The sequence below is a fragment of the Chrysemys picta genome, chromosome 2, assembly GCF_011386835.1.
Source record: "Chrysemys picta bellii isolate R12L10 chromosome 2, ASM1138683v2, whole genome shotgun sequence".
NCBI lineage: Eukaryota > Metazoa > Chordata > Testudines > Emydidae > Chrysemys > Chrysemys picta.
This window is the reverse complement of record NC_088792.1, coordinates 281,842,117-281,859,429: the sequence shown is the minus strand read 5'-3', so window position 1 is coordinate 281,859,429 and position 17,313 is coordinate 281,842,117. Positions and strand designations below refer to the sequence as shown.

The 17,313-nt window shown below is 50.3% G+C and overlaps 1 protein-coding gene across 20 annotated transcripts in view; it reads left to right on the top strand.

Moving 5' to 3' along the window:
* The window catches only part of PTP4A3 (protein tyrosine phosphatase 4A3), a 284,614-nt gene that overhangs the window by 222,017 nt on the left and 45,284 nt on the right, over nucleotides 1-17,313 (top strand). For all 20 annotated transcript variants that reach the window (XR_010599032.1, XR_010599031.1, XR_010599030.1 and 17 more), the window contains 3 exons: nucleotides 10,675-10,788; nucleotides 11,023-11,127; nucleotides 12,763-12,861. Coding sequence is in view for 16 of the 20 variants with exons in the window: in XM_042860945.2 (XP_042716879.2) it covers nucleotides 10,675-10,788; nucleotides 11,023-11,127; nucleotides 12,763-12,861 (318 nt within the window). In the remaining 4 variants the exon portion in view is untranslated. The remainder of the gene's footprint in view (nucleotides 1-10,674; nucleotides 10,789-11,022; nucleotides 11,128-12,762; nucleotides 12,862-17,313) is intronic.

Sequence of the window (17,313 nt, the reverse complement as noted above, 5' to 3'; positions counted from 1 at the left end):
CTTCCTGCTCTCCAGCCGACACATGGCCGACTGCCCCAGGCTCTGTTGCCTTTGCTGAACGTGAGTGAGTTCAAAGCCTACACATCCCAGCTGTCTGCGATTAGAACAGTGATTAGTTAATAACACAGAGGGTCCCAGGATGCTTCTCTCAAGTGGAACAGGGGGAGGAGGACCCAGTTCCTAAATCTGGAACGAGAGAGAGAGGTAAGCAGAGTCAGAATGAGCTCTCTCCTCACATCTGGTGGTGAGCTGTGGAAAAGGACTTCAGGGGCTGATCTCGTTTGCATGGGCACACCCACCCTGCCTAGCATGATGGGACTGCTGGCTCAAATGGTCACTTTGGCTGCAGTATCTTCGTTATTGGGGCAGGAGTAGTAAAGTGTTGTTATCCTGGTTATGTGACTCAAGGACATTAGACCTACTTTGAGCTAGTAGTGTACTAGCACCAAGGCTCCCCTACTACCACCTAAAATCACCTAGAGCTGAAGTCACTAAAAAGCCGAGATTGCTGAGAGCTGTGTTAAGTGGAGGTGGGGGGGAACTGAAGACAAGTTGGTGAGTGGCTAGCAGAGAGGAGCGGATAGCGTAGAGGTGAGGCGGGCGAGCGGAGCGTATAGCAGGCCGGCTGGTGGAGCAGTTCGGAGAGACGTGGTGAGCGGGAGCAGATAGAAGGGTGGCTGATGGAGCGGCACGGAGAGGAGAGGTGAGGCGTGATGAGCGGAGAGGATAGCAGGGTGGCTGGTGGAGCAGCGCGGAGAGGAGAGGTGGGGCATGGCAAGCGGAGAGGATAGCAGGGTGGCTGGTGGAGCGGCGCGGAGAGGTGAGGCATGGCAAGCGGAGAGGATAGCAGGGCGGCTGGTGGAGCGGCGTGGCGAGCGGAGTGGATAGCAGGGCGGCTGGTGGAGTGCCGCGGAGAGGCGTAGCGAGCGGAGCGGATAGCGGGTGGCTAGTGGAGCGGCGCACGGAGGTGGGGCGTGGTGAGCGGAGTGGATAGCAGGGTGGCTAGTGCAGCGGCGCAGAGAGGTGAGGCATGGCAAGCGGAGAGGATAGCAGGGTGGCTGGTGGAGCGGCACGGAGAGGTGAGGCATGGTGAGCAGAGTGGATAGCGGGCGGCTAGTGGAGTGGCGCGGAGAGGTGAGGCATGGTGAGCGGAGTGGATAGCGGGCGGCTAGTAGAGCGGCGCGGAGAGGTGAGGCGTGGTGAGAGGAGAGGATAGCAGGGTGGCTAGTTGGAGCGGCGCGGAGAGGTGAGGCGTGGTGAGAGGAGAGGATAGCAGGATGGCTAGTTGGAGCGGCGCGGAGAGGTGAGGCGTGGTGAGAGGAGAGGATAGCAGGATGGCTAGTTGGAGCGGCGCGGAGAGGTGGGGCGTGGTGAGAGGAGTGGATAGCAGGGTGGCTAGTTGGAGCGGCGCGGAGAGGTGAGGCGTGGCGAGTGGAGAGGATAGCAGGGCGGCTGGTGGAGTGGTGCGGAGAAGCGTGGTGAGTGGAGTGGATAGTGGGCGGCTAGTGGAGCGGCGCGGAGAGGTGGGGCGTGGTGAGAGGAGAGGATAGCAGGGTGGCTAGTTGGAGCGGCGCGGAGAGGTGAGGCGTGGCAAGTGGAGAGGATAGCAGGGCGGCTGGTGGAGCGGTTCGGAGAGGTGTGGCGAGCGGAGTGGATAGCAGGGTGGCTAGTTGGAGCGGCGCGGAGAAGCGTGGTGAGTGGAGTGGATAGCGGGCGGCTGGTGGAGCGGCGCAGAGAGGTGGGGCGTGGCGAGTGGAGAGGATAGCAGGGCGGCTGGTGGAGCGGTTCGGAGAGGTGTGGCGAGCGGAGTGGATAGCAGGGTGGCTAGTTGGAGCGGCGCGGAGAAGCGTGGTGAGTGGAGTGGATAGCGGGCGGCTGGTGGAGCGGCGCAGAGAGGTGGGGCGTGGTGAGCGGAGAGGATAGCAGGGTGGCTGGCGGAGAGACGTGGCTGGCGGTGAAGACTGCAGCAGAACCCCACGGAGAGGTGTGGCAATCGGCCATCAACCCGAGAGCGGAGCATGCGAGATGCCCCCCCTCCATTCCCAGGCCTCCATCCACTTCCACCCAGGCTGGGAGGTAAACTCTGCAGAGGAACTTCTGAACTCTGGGGGCTGCACTGGCCAAGGTCAGAAACTGTGAGTGAGGTGACTGTTGGGTTGCTGGACTTAAGACCCTGAGGGGAAAAGGACACTGCCCAACTTACTTGGGGGTGGGTCTTTTGCTCATGGTTTGTGTTATGAATCCTGTGTGTGGTGTTTCCCCAACATAATGCCACATTGTTTCCCTCCTTTATTAAAAGGATTTTGCTACACTCAGACTCCGTGCTTGCGAGAGGAGAAGTATTGCCTCATAGAGGCACCCAGGGGGTGGTATGTAATTGTTCCAGGTCACTGGGTGGGGGCTCCAGCCGGTTTTGCATTGCGTTATTGGAACGGAACCCCTAGATACTGAACCCGGCCCTTGTTGCTGCCAACTCAGACGGGCAGGAGGGTTACAGATACCTAGGGCCTTTTCGTGCGGGTTCTAATACCACCCTCCCTTCTCTTTAAAGCCCAAAATGAGCTGCAGCCCGCTGTGCAGCCCGGATCCCAGAGCTGGCCACTTGCCTGCATTCCTGAGAGAGCTCCTCTGGTTTCCCCGGTGAAGTCTGTTCTTACCCTGAACCTGCATTCCCCTGCTCGGCTTTGTGAGCTTAGCCAGCCAGTGAGGATGACAATAGTGAAAAGGAAACAACTTTCCTGACCTTCAGCAGTGCAGCCCGAGAGACACCGGGGATGGCCCATTGCTGAGTTATTTATTCACAGCACAGAGAGAGCTGTAGGCTGGGTGGGTTACCTGGTACAGGCAGTTTGCACTCATGTCTACAAGCTGTTAGGCATTCACGTGTCTTGGTGCTGGGTGCATAAAAAAAGTCAATAAACACCTCAATATAATATGCTTTTATGTCCCCCTGGTGATGATTCCAGCCATCTCATGCTGGGCACTGTTCGCCCTGGTCAGTCTGCGGATGGAGGACCTCCCGGGCACTGCAGGAAGGGGGGCTGGTGATCCAGAAGGAGGTGCTCTTCCCTGAGCCGAGGATCTATTGTGGCATTGGGTGACTGCCACTGGAGGTGGGAAGGGGGGAAGTGTGACTGGGGTCTCTGCCTCTCCCTCCATTTATTCGTGACCCTGGCTTTTAGGGAAGGGAATGGGAATGAAGGAGGGGGAGATGAGCATCCGGCACAGCCTTGAGCCACGCCTCACTCTGCTGTGCTGTGTCCCTTACGTTTACAAACAACAGCCTTGCAGAGCTCCGAGACCTGAACCCAGATCACTAAGCCAGTGGGGACCAAAAATTGTAACCGGCTGCTGTTTGTTCTCTCACTTGTGTTCATCGACCTGGGAGGTCAGTCAATCTGTCTATTCATCCATGTCTCGCAGTGTTTTATACTGCTGCCCATCACCACAGTATCCGAGCGCCTTCCATGTAAAATCTGTAGCAAGAGCCATGTCCCTAGTGGACTTCATGGAGGTCTTAGTCCTCTTCCAAGCTACCACCACTGGTTCCCTTGTTGGTGCTCTTAGCAAAGACCATGGAGGCTGACCTACCCTGCCCTCCAGACCAGGGCTGAGGTATCTTGGCTTAGAGAATCTGCACAGGATCCAACCCATGTTGTACCTATTCTGAGGAGAGAGATCCCATCTAGAGTCACCTCCAACCTGGCACTGGTGAGATGGGAGACACTGAATTCCTCTTCCATTGAGTGTTGCTGTTCACTTCAGCCTAAGGTCCTAAGTTCTCACTCTGTGGGTGCCTGGGATGGTGTCAGCAGAGGAGAGAAGGGGGAAGGCGAATCCCAGGCATCCCCGATGGCTGGGGTGGGGGACACAGACACATACATGTGTACTGGGGGATGGGGGGGTTATGGTCATGGCCGAGGAGGGATCTCAGTGGAACACCATGTGTCATTTTGTGTAGGGCCAGGTAATCCTGGGACAGCCCTGCTTCAATGTGATTTCTGAATAGCCCCCGGTATGGCTCTTTGTTAGTGAAGTAGGTGCTGGGTTGGTAACCCTGCCGGCTGACATGATTCATCAATAGGACAGGGGCAGCAGCAAGGCTGCCTTGATCCATGGGCAGCGTGCGAGAGCCGTTCAGGCTCATTTCCTTTCAGCGCTTGGCTCTAGCTGCCCGCTGGCAGTGCCAGTTGGGACCAAGACCTTTCCCCCTCCGGGACTGAGACCAACTTTCATTTGCTCATGGACCACCACACAGGTTTCCCCTCCTCCCCCCCCCACCCCTGCATCCTAATGTGTCTTTAGGGAAACAAAAATCCTCTTTCTCTTATTAACAGTGCCCCCGAGCTGCTCATTCAGAGGGGTAGACAGCTATGCATAATGGAGCCATTGTTTGGGCAGATTTCCCATCCTACCCGAGGGGAAATAATTCCCTTGCTGCTTTCTCCCAGGCCTAGTTAATCGGGCATTGCCACTGACGTTCAGCAGCACGGTGGCCTGAGGCAGCCCTGTGAAAAGCCAGCAGGCAGGTCTGGAGCCAGGGGCTGCTGTTTGGAGCCTTGCGTCCCTCGTCCCAGGGCCAACGTCTGAGGTTAACGCTGGGCATAAGGGAAGAATGGGCTCCCGAAGAACTGGGCAGTGAGTGTGAGCGGGAGTCATGGCGGTAACAGGCAGGATTCTTCTCCCCACTCCCAGGGAGCCCTCGCGTCAGTACCCTGGTTCTGGAAGGGTGCCAGCAGCAAGCCTTGCTCAGCCACTTCACCCTGGCGGCCTGCCCACGCTGAGCCGAATTCAGTCGTGCTCTTTGTCCCCTGAAGGACTGAAAAGAAACGAGGGACAGATTTGGCAATGGGCTTTGTGAGGGGAAGGAGCTTAAATACCAGACAAGTGCCTTTGGGCTTGTCTACACTAGAAAGTCCTATTGCTTTAACTATACCGGTATCATTAAAGATGCACAAACACCATACCCCAGTGTGGACAGTTATATCAGTATAAAACTGCTTAGATGTATAGCTGTTCCCGTACAGGAAGGGAAATCGCCGTCACCTTTATACTGGTATAACTGGGTCTATACTACGGCTTTTACCTGCATAAATATATCAGTAAGATATCACACCTCTAACCAACAGAACTATACTGGGAAAACTTGTATGTGTAGCCGAAGGCTTAGAAATCTAGTTTCGCTCTAGTTAGATAAAGATAACGAACAGAGCACTCCCTAAGGGAGTCTGACCCTTCACAGTCCCAGGTTGCTCTTGGAACCCATCTTCCTAACAGAGAAGTCATGTTACTTCAGGGAAGAGGGTTCAGAAGACCATCACAAGCTCTGACCAAGAGTCTTCCTCAACATGGCGTGCCTGCCAGGTCAGGGTTGACAATGACATGGGACAGCTGGGGGATGCTGCCCTACTGGTGTCCATGCTGTCCCTTCTCTGCCGTCAAACCGTACGGCTGGAGTCTCCCAGGCTGTCAGTTCAGCACCTTTCACCAGCAATACATTTACACAGGGCAGGAAGAGTTCCTGTATTAGAACAGACAGATGGTAACTGGAACAAACTAGCAGGGGAAACTGAGGCATAGCCAGGCTTCTTAGTCTAGTACTTCCCTCCTTATGGGGGGCAGGAGTAATGTGCCCCATTGGTCCTGCCTCCCACACCTGTCACCTCCTCATTGAGGGCTCTGTGAGAAGCAGGTGCCAGTGGTGTGGTGCTGCACTTCCAGGGGTATTTATTGTGCGCTGGGTCCCATTGAGTTAAATCCACTGAAAAGTTTTGTAGGGCGTCACCTGCTCTTGTGCTGAGCCCAAGAAGCTGGGTGAGATGAGGCACTCGCTGGGAAAGAGGCATCCATTCAGGACTCCGGCAGAGGCCCAGGCTGCGCTTCAGGGGGACCTCTCCTTACGCAGGGGTTAAATTCTGGACCCTTTCCATGGCCAAGAGCAGGCGAGGGGAGCAGGGAAAGCAGCCCAGCGTGATCAAGGGCTGTGCTGAGGGTTGGCACCTGCCAGCTGGCACAGCTGAATGGTGGCTGTGAATGACCAGAGGAAGGCAGGCTACCCACGCAGCAGCGCTAATCCTCCCCTCTGGAGGTCACCCCCCACTGCCTTTCTGAGCCATTGTTGTTGGGCCCTCTGCCCTTCCCCCACACTTGGAGCAGCAACGAAGGGAAGTGGTGAAACAGTGTTCAAATTCCCAGGGAATGCGGGGGTGTCTTTAATATTCAGTTTGAGCGTTCACCTTTGTTCCACTTAGGATGTCTCCTTGGGAAATGCTAATGCACAAAGCAGGACCCAGCAAGCCATGCCTGAGAGGGCTGTACTGGTAACTGAATTAGCTAAGTGAAAAACCTTGAGCCAAGACATTTGCATGGGCATCTTCTGTCCTATGCCCTGCCAAAGCAAATGATATCACCGGGCTGCCCGCATTCTAGCTGGCTGCATTATGTTAGAAATGAATATGGTCTATTGCAAACAAACGGTGGCTCCATGCATGAAGTTTGGAGTGATTGTTTTGAAAGAGTGATGGATGAGGAGAACTCGGTGGAGGAATTAAGAACATGTCCACCAGACTCTGGGGCATGATAGATTGCATGCAAGAGGAAGAGCTTGCAGAGGCACTTTAAGAAAAGGGAGAAAGCACGTGGGCCGGACAAAGTACCGGGGAGATGCAGTGGCATCATTGGGAAGGTATCACGTATCTTACAGGTTTGTTTGTTATTCTTAAGAAAGGGAAAATGCCGGATGAATGGTGTAAAAGCTTTGTGATGCCTGTTGTTAAACATAAAGGCAATGTTACACTGAGTGCCAATTATTGCCCGGTTAAGCTGAAGTCTCATAGACTCATAGACTTCAAGGTCAGAAGGGACCATTATGATCATCTGGTCTAGATAAGTTTATGGAGGGAATGGTTTAATGGAAAAACATGATTTTAGTCAAAGGAATACCGTGCCATGGCAGGTAAATAGTATAATGGCTAACAAGGGTCAGGCTGGAGACTCTTGCCTACATGCTCGGGGTTCTACTGATCGCCATATTTGGGGTCGGGAAGGAATTTTCCTCCAGGGTAGATTGGCAGAGGCCCTGGAGGTTTTTCACCTTCCTCCGCAGCATGGGGCAGGGATCGCTAGCAGGAGGATTCTCTGCCAATTGAAGTCTCTAAGCCACAGGATTTGGGGACTTCAACAGCAGAGTCAAGGGAAAGGGTAGGGACGGCTTTGTGGCCTGCATCATGCAGGGGGTCAGCTTAATCTTAAAACCAGACAGGTCCTTCGCCCCCACCGTTTCCCTCGGAAGGCTGTTCCAATATTTCACCCCTCTGACGGTCAGAAACCTTCGTCTAATTTCAAGCCTAAACTTCCCCACGGCCAGTTTATATCCATTCGTTCTCATGTCCACATTAGTACTGAGCTGGAATAATTCCTCTCCTTCCCTGGTATTTATCCCTCTGATATATCTAAAGAGAGCAATCATATCCCCCCTCAGCCTTCGTTTGGTCAGGCTAAACAACCCGAGCTCTTCGAGTCTCCTTTCATACGACAGGTTTTCCATTCCTCTGATCATCCTAGTGGCCCTTCTCTGCACCCGTTCCAGTTTGAGTCACATGCTATGAAAGTAAGGGAGACGATTACGAAAAGTGTCTATGTTAAACGGTTGGAATTTGGCAGGGTCAGTATGGATTCATGCTGGGAAGGAGCACGACTGATGCCATGTTTGTGCTACGAATCTTCATGGAGAAGTTCAGAGAAAAAAAGATGGCTATACTGGGCCTGGTCTTGTGGACCTGGAGAAGGCGCAGGCTTAAGTACCAAGGTGTCCGTGGCAGAGGTGTGCCAGAAGGATATGTCCATCTTATCCAGGATATATATGGTGGAGTGACTCTGTAGTCAAAACTACCTGGGGCTCCAGTCGAGAATTTCCAGTCAATGTCGGCCTCCATCCGGGTTCAACATTGAGTCTCTTTTTGTTTGCGGTTGTCGTGGCTGTGATAAGTGAGAATCTACGGGGGGAGCTGCCTTGGAACACATGGTTGGTTGATGATTTAGTGATTCGTGCGGTAGATCATGAGACCCTGCAAGCCGACTTTAAACCGCAGCAACATCGTTTGGAGTGCGCTGAGCTTAGAAGAACATAAGTAAGTCTCAGAGGGGTAGCCGTGTTAGTCTGAATCTGTAAAAAGCAACAGAGGGTCCTGTGGCACCTTTGAGACTAACAGAAGTATTGGGAGCATAAGCTTTCGTGGGTCAGAACCTCACTTCTTCAGATGCAAGTCTTGCATCTGAAGAAGTGAGGTTCTGACCCACGAAAGCTTATGCTCCCAGTACTTCTGTTAGTCTCAAAGGTGCCACAGGACCCTCTGTTGCTTTTTACATAAGTAAGTCTGAGGCTGTGATAACTGCGGGAGGAGGGCTCCTCATAAAGGACTCACTGGCAGAGAGCTGAAAAGCATGAAAGAATTTAAATACCTAGGCTCCGTGGTTGCTGGTGATGGTGCCATTCTGAGTGATGCCCAGTATTGTACTAACCCTGCCTGGTGCAAGTGGTGGGAGCATGACCCCGGTTGTCTGGGACAAAAAGATGCCAATAAAGGTAAAAGGTAGAGTGTATGGAACTGTAATTCGACCCATCTTAATGTATGGGACAGAATTATGGCCGGCCAGAGGGAAGGAAATCGTTATGCTCGCCACCACGGAAATGAAGATGTTGAGGTGGTCAAATGGTTGGACACTCCCTGGTAGGTTGTAAGGGGCCTAAAGTGTGTTGCTCCAGTTGCAGACAAGTGGAGGGAGGCTAGGCCACACTGCTGTGGGCATATCTAGCAGAGACCTGAGAGCTGTATTGGTAGGATGGCTCTTGCAATGATTGTGGACACAAGGTGACCAAGGTGGGGGAAACCAAAGACTCAGTACATGGATCAGATATCAGTGGAGCTCTGAGAGATCAATCGGCACAACAGCCTGGTGTATGATCATGAGTATTGGAAGACGGCTATAAAAGTCACTGACCTCGAATGGGAAAGTGGCCAGGAAGAAGACGACGACAACGACCCGGCCGTTAGCTGGGGGGTTTGGCAGCTGGGAAAGCATGGGAGGTGGTTTAGGAAGTAGCTGGCACCTGGATACAGTGGAGGGCTTTGGCACTCTGGAGACGACACAGCTCTTCTTTCCCTCCCCCTTGTGTGGAGAGTTGGAGGAGACTCAAATTTTTGTGGACTAAGGCTTGAATTTAGAATTTCCAACCTTGACCTCAGCTGTCTGCCCCACTCCAGTATTCAACCCAGCCTTTGCTGGTGCATAAATACAACTAGTTTAATCATGTTGCTATTTGAATTGTCACTGGTAGGCTTCAGGGTCAATCATGTCAGATGAAGGGTAGCAATTCATATCCCTCCAAGCTATTGCTCAATTCACATCCCTCCAAGCACATTTGCAGGCTTGGGAAGAGGGCACTGCATCCGTTGAGACATGATGGGAAAGGTTAATTTGGAGCCCAAAGGGCTAGAAATGTGGTTGTGTTGCAACTGAAAGCCCCTTAGGTTCTGCAGCAGTGAGCCAACTTTGTGACTGCAGAACCACAGAAAGCCAGACGTCCTGCCGGCAGCTTGCAGAGCGGCTGTGCATGTTGGAAGCATGCTGGAGCGTGTGCTTCTCTGTATAAAGCACATGCATCTTGTGGGTGAGACTAACACAGAGATCCTGCCCACTGGCCATCAAGGGGGGTCCCCTTGTGCTTTGTGTAGGAGTAGAGTTGTTAGCTCCAGTGTCCAACGCAAGCAAGATATTCATGCTGCCTACAACCCCCCTGTAGTTTCCACTCTGCATGTATCTTCTCTTCCCCTCCTCAGTTCCAGAGCGCCGATGCTGGGTGGTTCCACCCCATAGGCAGCTCTCTAGCCCATATATACACATACGCGAGCTCTGATCAGTGCTTTGAGACCCTTTGTCTGGAAGGCACTACTCCAAAACCCATTGGAATCGACAGTGAGATGTCTGGGTCTGGATCAGGCTTTCTGTGAATCACCATCTCTGGCCTGTCTCACGAGGTTGTCATGTGGCGTTAGCACTTTGAGATCCAGGGATGCTATAGGAGGCAAAGTGTTTTCCTTACGTCCAGCTGCCCCTCACTACAACGCACTGTGCTACGTCGCTACCCTGAGCTGGGCATGTCAGTGTCATGGCCACACCTCCAACAACCCAAGAAAGCCAGAGCAGTGCGTGTAGGGGAACAATGACTCCATATCTAGCGCTCGCCTCCCTTCGTAGCCCAGTGCCATGCTAGGATCGTAACCGGCCGAACGTCCTTTACAACAGTTACAATGGATCTGAAGCCTCCTGTGAGAACTCCTTAGCAGCTCCCCCGGAAAGTGGCTCTGGCTGTTCACCGTTACCCCAATGACTCATCCCCTGGTGCGGTCTCTTGCCCGGTGAGTGAATTGCTCAGCTGCGTCCGAGGCAGACTGCGTAACTGGAGTGCCGTCCCTAGGGAGGGGCAGTTCTGCAACGAGAGAGCTGCCCCTCGGCTCGGCCCCTTTCAGCATCCGCCTCTGTTGTTATTTCTGTGGCCCCAGAGGTGTGCGTGGGGCTTTTCAGGCGAAGAAGCGATTAAAGGAGAAATCCGCAGTCTCTGCCCCCTAAGCATGTTAGTCTAAATCTGCCCCTTGCCTTCCTTCTCCATTGCAGCCCAAGGTGCAGTTGCCTGTTCATTATGCAGCCCTCCGTCCCATTGGGGCTGTCGGTGTGATGCAGATGCTGCTGAAGGCTTCTCACAAAGATGCTAGGCTGAGCCAAGACCAGGTGAGCAGGGGCCTTTCCCTATACGTGACGGGGGTAGTGAATTCTTGTAACACGGGCCTGGCTTGGAGGCCAGACTTGGCACTAAGTGAATGCCATGGGCTACGGGGCTGGACCGGGGCAGCCTGAAACGCGTCTCTCCCTCTCTATGTCTGAGGCCCACGTTCCCCGGGGGCGCTACGTGAAAGGTGTCACCAGCCCCGCCGAGGCTTTGCTTTCCTTCTGCCCTCTCCGCAGGACGGCCGCACTCCTCTCCTTCTTGCCGTGGAAGCTGGGAATCTGGGAGTCTGTAAGGAACTGCTTTCCACGCACGCCGAGGCCCAGCTGAGCGCACGGGAAAAGGTACGGGACACACGCCCAGCCCACCGCTGACACCACAGCACACCCTCCGGGCAGTTGGTTTTGTGTCTTCCCCACTGTTGCATCACCAGGGGCTGGAGAGATCAAACTCTATCTAAGAGCTAGCCTGAGTCCTCCCAACTCACTCCCCATATGCCACCCACCAGCCTTCCAATGGACACACTTGGGGCCAGATCCTCAGCTGGTGGAAATCGACGTAGCTCCATTGACCTCAATAGAGCTATGCTGTTTTACACCAGCTGGCGCTTACAGTCCGTCAGAGGAATAAACCCCTCTGCAGATTTCGTGCCTGTTTCCTGCTCTTGGGCCTCCTCTGCCGGTTCTGAAGAGTCCGTTAACATCTATGCTGTGGGCAGACAGGCGAGGAGACAGGGAAAATAGCTTGTGTTCATTTCAGGCCCCATTCGGGGGGACGGGAAGGGGGATTGGTGTTTGCCAAATAGAAAATTTAGGGGGTTAATAGGGAAAAAAATAAATGTTATTTTCAACTGTGCGTTAAAACAATACAATGAAGAGCAGAAAGAATATTCGGAAAAGTCTCCCAACGTAGCAGCACCATTAGGTGTCTTGGTGTCCGAGTACCCCAGGTCTGGAATTGTAGGCTGGGGTTGATATGTATGGGTAGAGCTGGGGGGGGGGTGGAAATGGAATCGCAGACAACTTGCAGTCAGGCAGGGCTGTGTGAGGTGGGCCCTGTGGAGTAGCTGGAGGTGGAGGTGCTGCAAACTAGGAATGAGATGCATTGGTAGAGCTGTGTGTACGGGAAGCTTGCACGATGCCTGTCTTCTGAGTCAGAGCTGTGCCCTTCGAACGCCCAGAACAAGGTAACCCTTCAGTATTCTGCAACGGATCTACTAAGCAATTCTCCAAAGGGAAAACCTGGACATCTGTGCAGTGGTGGCACCAGTGGCAGATTAACAGGCCTGTGTCCAGGGGCTCCAGCCAATTTTGGGCCCCCAGGAGTGCCAGAATGTGTGTACAAGGGGGAAGGGCCATCAGCATTGGGACTGTGGCCCCACCCCTGCTCCTCCTCTTCCCCCCGAAACCCCACCCTCTGGCCAGGCTGGAAGCCAGAGCTGGGCTGTGGTAAGAGTTGCCCAGGGAGCCTGAGCTGCCGTGGGGACCCCCAGACCTTCCACTTTCCCTGGGTGGGGTGCTGGGGTGCCCAAGAACAGGCCCCAGCCCATGTGCCCCTCTCAGGGCAAGTGGAGGGGGCTCCCCACAGTGGCCCAGGCTCCCTGGGCGGCTCTTACCAGGGCCCAGTCTGGCTTCCAGCCTGGCCAGAGGGTAGGCCCTCGGGGGGAATTGGAGGAGCAGGGGGCAGGGCCCCATGGGAGATGTGGCGAGCCAAATGTTCTTTGTGCCCAGGGCCCCAATAAATCTTAATCTGCCTCTGGGCGGCGGGAGTGTGACTGGAGCAATGTTAGCCACAGATAATGGATGACTAATAACAAAACATACAAAAGACAATGCCAGTATTCAATGAACCAGAGTAATATGTTCTATAGCTCCCGAGGTATCAGTGTTATTGGGGATAGTGACAGGACACAAATCAGTCACAATTTTCTGCATGATTGACGATTGATTGATAGGCAAAGCGTTGCTTGTTCATTACAGAGATATGGGGACACTGTGCTGCATGCAAGCTGTAGGAAAAGAGATGTGGAAGTTACCAAAATCCTAGTGGAGTATGGAGCTGTGGTGGATTGCCAGAATGTGAGTATAAAATACGCAAAGCTTGGTTTTGTGAGCACAAGTTTTGCCTTTGCTATCGTCAGAGTTGAGCAGAGTTGGGGGACTCTGTATCCAATACAATCCCCCAATAGCTGATCAATTGTAAAAACAAATGTTGCTTCTCTCTCTTTGTGACTCCTTCGTGTTTGCTTTGTACAAATACTGGAGTGATTAGGTTTTACTAGCATGAATCCTCACAAGAAGCAAGTTTTATGCTCAGTTCCTAAATATTTGCTAAAAATGAATTTCAAACTAGGTCTGGTTTTAATTACAGCTGTGAGGATAACAGATTTTTCAGTTCACAGGCAATTCCGAAAAATCAGGGAAGGAAATAGTTTTGGGTAAACCCAAAAACTATTTTAATAAGATGTTTCAGCAAATGGAAAAGACAAAAAAAAAAGTTTGTTTCTGGTCAAACAAAACATTTCATCTAGACAAAATGGAAACATTTGGTTCCAGTTAAATCATTTTAAATTTTTTTGATTCTTTAAGAATATTAAAGGAAACTTTTAAACAAAAAGTAATTTCAAACCCCAAAATGGAAGAGTTTCATTTTGAAAATGTCTAAATGCATTTTTTGTAGAATATTTTTGACCGAAACAATTCACTAAAATCAATACGAATTCACAAAATGTTTCAATGTTGCCAAATCCACATTTTTCACTGAAAAGAGGTTTCAGGCAAAAATTTTTTTTGCCCAGCTCTAGTTGTAATATTCAAAATCTGTGTAGTATTGGTTAGTTACATAAGTCATCCAATCACAGAACAGAAAGAATTTCATGTGATTTATGTAACAAACATTCATTGTGAATGATTCCTATGGGGGACGTCAAAGGATAAATTCAAGAAGGTTGTGATCTGCTAATGAAAGCTCAAGAAACCAATCATTACTTATGAATTATTTGCTCAGTTCTATAGCCTACAACCTCGGATAACCAAAGGCTTTGGGGAAAGATTGGTAGTTATCTAATGAAAGGTCAAGATCAAAATGATATGCTGAGTATGATATACTTGAATAGTCAGTCCTCACCATACGTGCCATTGGAAAGTCAGTGCTACTGTTAGTATCCAAGAAAGGGCAAGCAGAATCTGCCTCCCCCCACCACAGGCTGTCCAAGTTGTAATATAACATTAAATTCAAAATTACGTTCTTTGATATTAAGGTAGAAGTATGTTCAGAGGCAGGGCATTCCCAAGGCTAAGTGTGTTCCAGCAGCATCACCTTGGTCACTGTGTACTTCTTGTCTATTGAACACAGTCAATAATACTTTAAAATTTACCTTTAAAAAAGAAAACTGGAATAGAAAATACTACATTTCGGCTGTGTGGTTGCTAGATATTTCAACCTTCATGTTGCACTAGCACTAGACAGCAGTGGTTTATATATAATTTTCTGAATCCAAAGCAATCCAGAGCTATTGCCTCTGGTGGTGGGGTGGGGGGGCGTTCACAAACTCTATGTAGCTTCACCAATGGAGTTTAAGGTCCTGAATCCAAGGCATAAGCCAAAGGTTCTTCAGCTTTTCGGCCTTCTCTCCTGAGACGCTTTTAAACTGTGATGGCTCCTGGACTTGCAGCTTTAACTTGAGGTTTCTTAAATCAAAAGTTCCTTGACATGGAAGTATTCAACTAGCTGAGTTTACCAGCTCATTAATAGACTAAATTATCCTTTAAAAATCCACCCTGTAACTGCATGCATGCTGAAAATGAATTTACTATCGATGATAGAGATAATGTGCCTGTATGAAATTAGTGATGTTAAATGTTTGCAGCTTTAATACTGAACTAATTTTCTTCACGCTTATTTTCAAGTCTCCCTGGACATGACTGCACTAGGAACATTGATACAAGTTAATTAGCAACCGAGCAGTTGCATCATCACTTACCAACAGTGTAGGTGTGATGCCCGCCATGTTGGTATCATAATATACTGGTTGATCGAACCAGTGACCTCCGGAGCTAAAAGCCTGAGTAGCTATAGCTTGAACTAAAGAGGCAAGGCTCCCTAGCTGGGGCTGAAACAGACTCCTATCCTCTGGATCGGGCACAGAGGTTTTCCCATCCTGCGAATATTTTCGAGAGTTCAAAATTTGTCCTGTCTCGAATTGGGATGAAAAGTCAAAATCTCAAAAATGTTCACTAACCAAAAAACTTGCTTTTTTTAAATTTCCATTTTGAGTTATTCGAAACACACATTTCAAAACATTTCAATTTCGACTTTTTTCACCGTTTCTCCAGTCTAATTAGCTTAAACTAGAAATCAAAATGTCGTTTTGTCCCTAAAAGTCGTTTTGAAACAGAATTTTCCATTTAGGAAAATGTTCAAATGAAACATTTCAACTCAGAAACATTTTTCTCAACATTTTTCCAAGTCAGGAAATTTGTTGAACCTGACCCTGTTTCACAAACAGTTTCAGTTTTTATGAATCAGCATTTTTGGATGAAAAATTCCTGACCGGCTCTCCTCACCAGGGGGTTACATAACCACTAATGTAGACAGGACTCTGGAGTTTTTGACCCTGGTTTCAAAGTTGTGGGACCCCTGTTTCATACGGCTTCCAGAGTCTGTAATCAAATGGGGATGATGGAAGAGGTGGGGTTGTTGTTCTTCAGCCGTACAATCTTTGTGTGTCTCTCTCTCTCTAGCTACGCTGTGGATTGAATCCTTCTAGCGCCACCATTGTGAAAAGGGTCTAACTATGGTTGTTACCAGTGCAGTTTCACGTAGCGGGGCTAAGAATCAGTGAGCACAAATGAGAGGGGTCCATCACTCTTGTCAGGTTCACAAAAGTCAGGGATTGAGGCAGACTCTGTGGGTAAGGGAAGCGTGTTACCAGCTGGGGGCCAATAACCTTCCCTCAAATTATTCGTTCTCTTCCTTGTCTTCTTCTCTAATAAACCCAAAGATGCAGAAAATAAGGAAAACACCTGTTCCAAAGAGCTGTGCAATCCTTTGCGAGGTCCTTTCAGGGATCCCAGAAGAAAATGGTCTCTGACAAGAAGTTTATTTTGCATTAAAACTTTCAGGACTAACTTAAACAGTCAAATAAACAAAGCAATTTTGTAGAACTGCAAGGCCAAAAGGTGCTGGGTTATTTATAAAGGGCCCTTAAGTGAATTAGGCAAAATGCCAAGATAAATCTAGTCTGCTAGCATTCCAGAACCAGGCCAGACTTAGCACTAGCACTTGTCAGCTTTGTGCTGAAATATATTGAAAGGCCCATTAGAGTTCAAATCCACCTTCTCCTGCCAGCGTTTGGCAGAGTAAGGAGGCTGGTTTTAAAAGGAACACATTGATTCGAAGGACAGGTTCCAATGTACAATCACATGTTTACAAACATACTCATTAGAAATGGTTCAAATGACCAGTCGAACAACCCCTATTGATCGTGTTCTCTGGTCGTGTTTCTCTTTGGCAGGAATGCAAGTGCCATTTTCAGTTCTATATTTTCCCCAATAGTTGACGCTATCAACTTTTATCAGAATTATGTGGTTCGGTGGTTCTCAACTGTTCCACACCAGCACCCCAGGTTAGCTAAGAAGGAGAGTGGACCAAATTCAGTGATTAATCCTGGTCACGTGCCACCTGAGGCACATGGCGCATACGCTAAGAAGACCCCAGGTTACAGCAGAATAGATTCGGGGACTCCCTTTTATCTAGCCATAAAGAAAGGGAGGGTGGACAAGACCCGCTGAGACTTGTTCACATACCTCCCCATGGAGTTGAGGACTTGTGACCTAATTAAACACAGTTCATTGGGATGGCTTCTGAATAGATGTAACTGAGCGAAGAAGTCCACTGTAGTGTATGCTGGAAGCTCTAGCACACCTACTGCCCAAGGAGAGTCTGCTTTAGTTGGAGTGGTGGGACCTGGGCTTTTGGAGCAGAAGGCTCCAAGTTCCATCTGTAATTATGACCCAGGAAGTCCTCAGCAGAGAGTCATAGATTCTTTACATAATACAATAAAAGGAAAATAATGGAAGGAATTAATAGGAGCTGGTCTCTGTCAATGTCACAGTGTACTGGCTTTCGAGGCATTGAGAACATGGGAAATTGCCCAAGGGAAACCACGAGAGTAGGGGTAGATGGTTATCTTTGGGATAATTCAGGAACCATCTTCTTGTTCTGTGTTTGTACAGCGTGTAGCATAGTGAGGTCCTGGCCCACGACTAGGGCTCCTAGGTGCTCCGGTAATACAAATGATCAGTAATAATTCAGAGTTGATCTGCCCCTTGTTGAAAGCCTGATCCAAAGGTCATTGAAACCAATGAGTCTTTTCATAGGCTTCAGTAGGCCTGGGGTGAGAGACCCCCGCCAAGAGACTTATGTCAGGCTGAGAGATTGTCCTGCCTGAGCTGCAAATACATCCTATTTGCTGGAAACCCGTTCTCTGTTTGCACACAGCAGGAGCTGGGTCTACCCAGTTCTGGAAC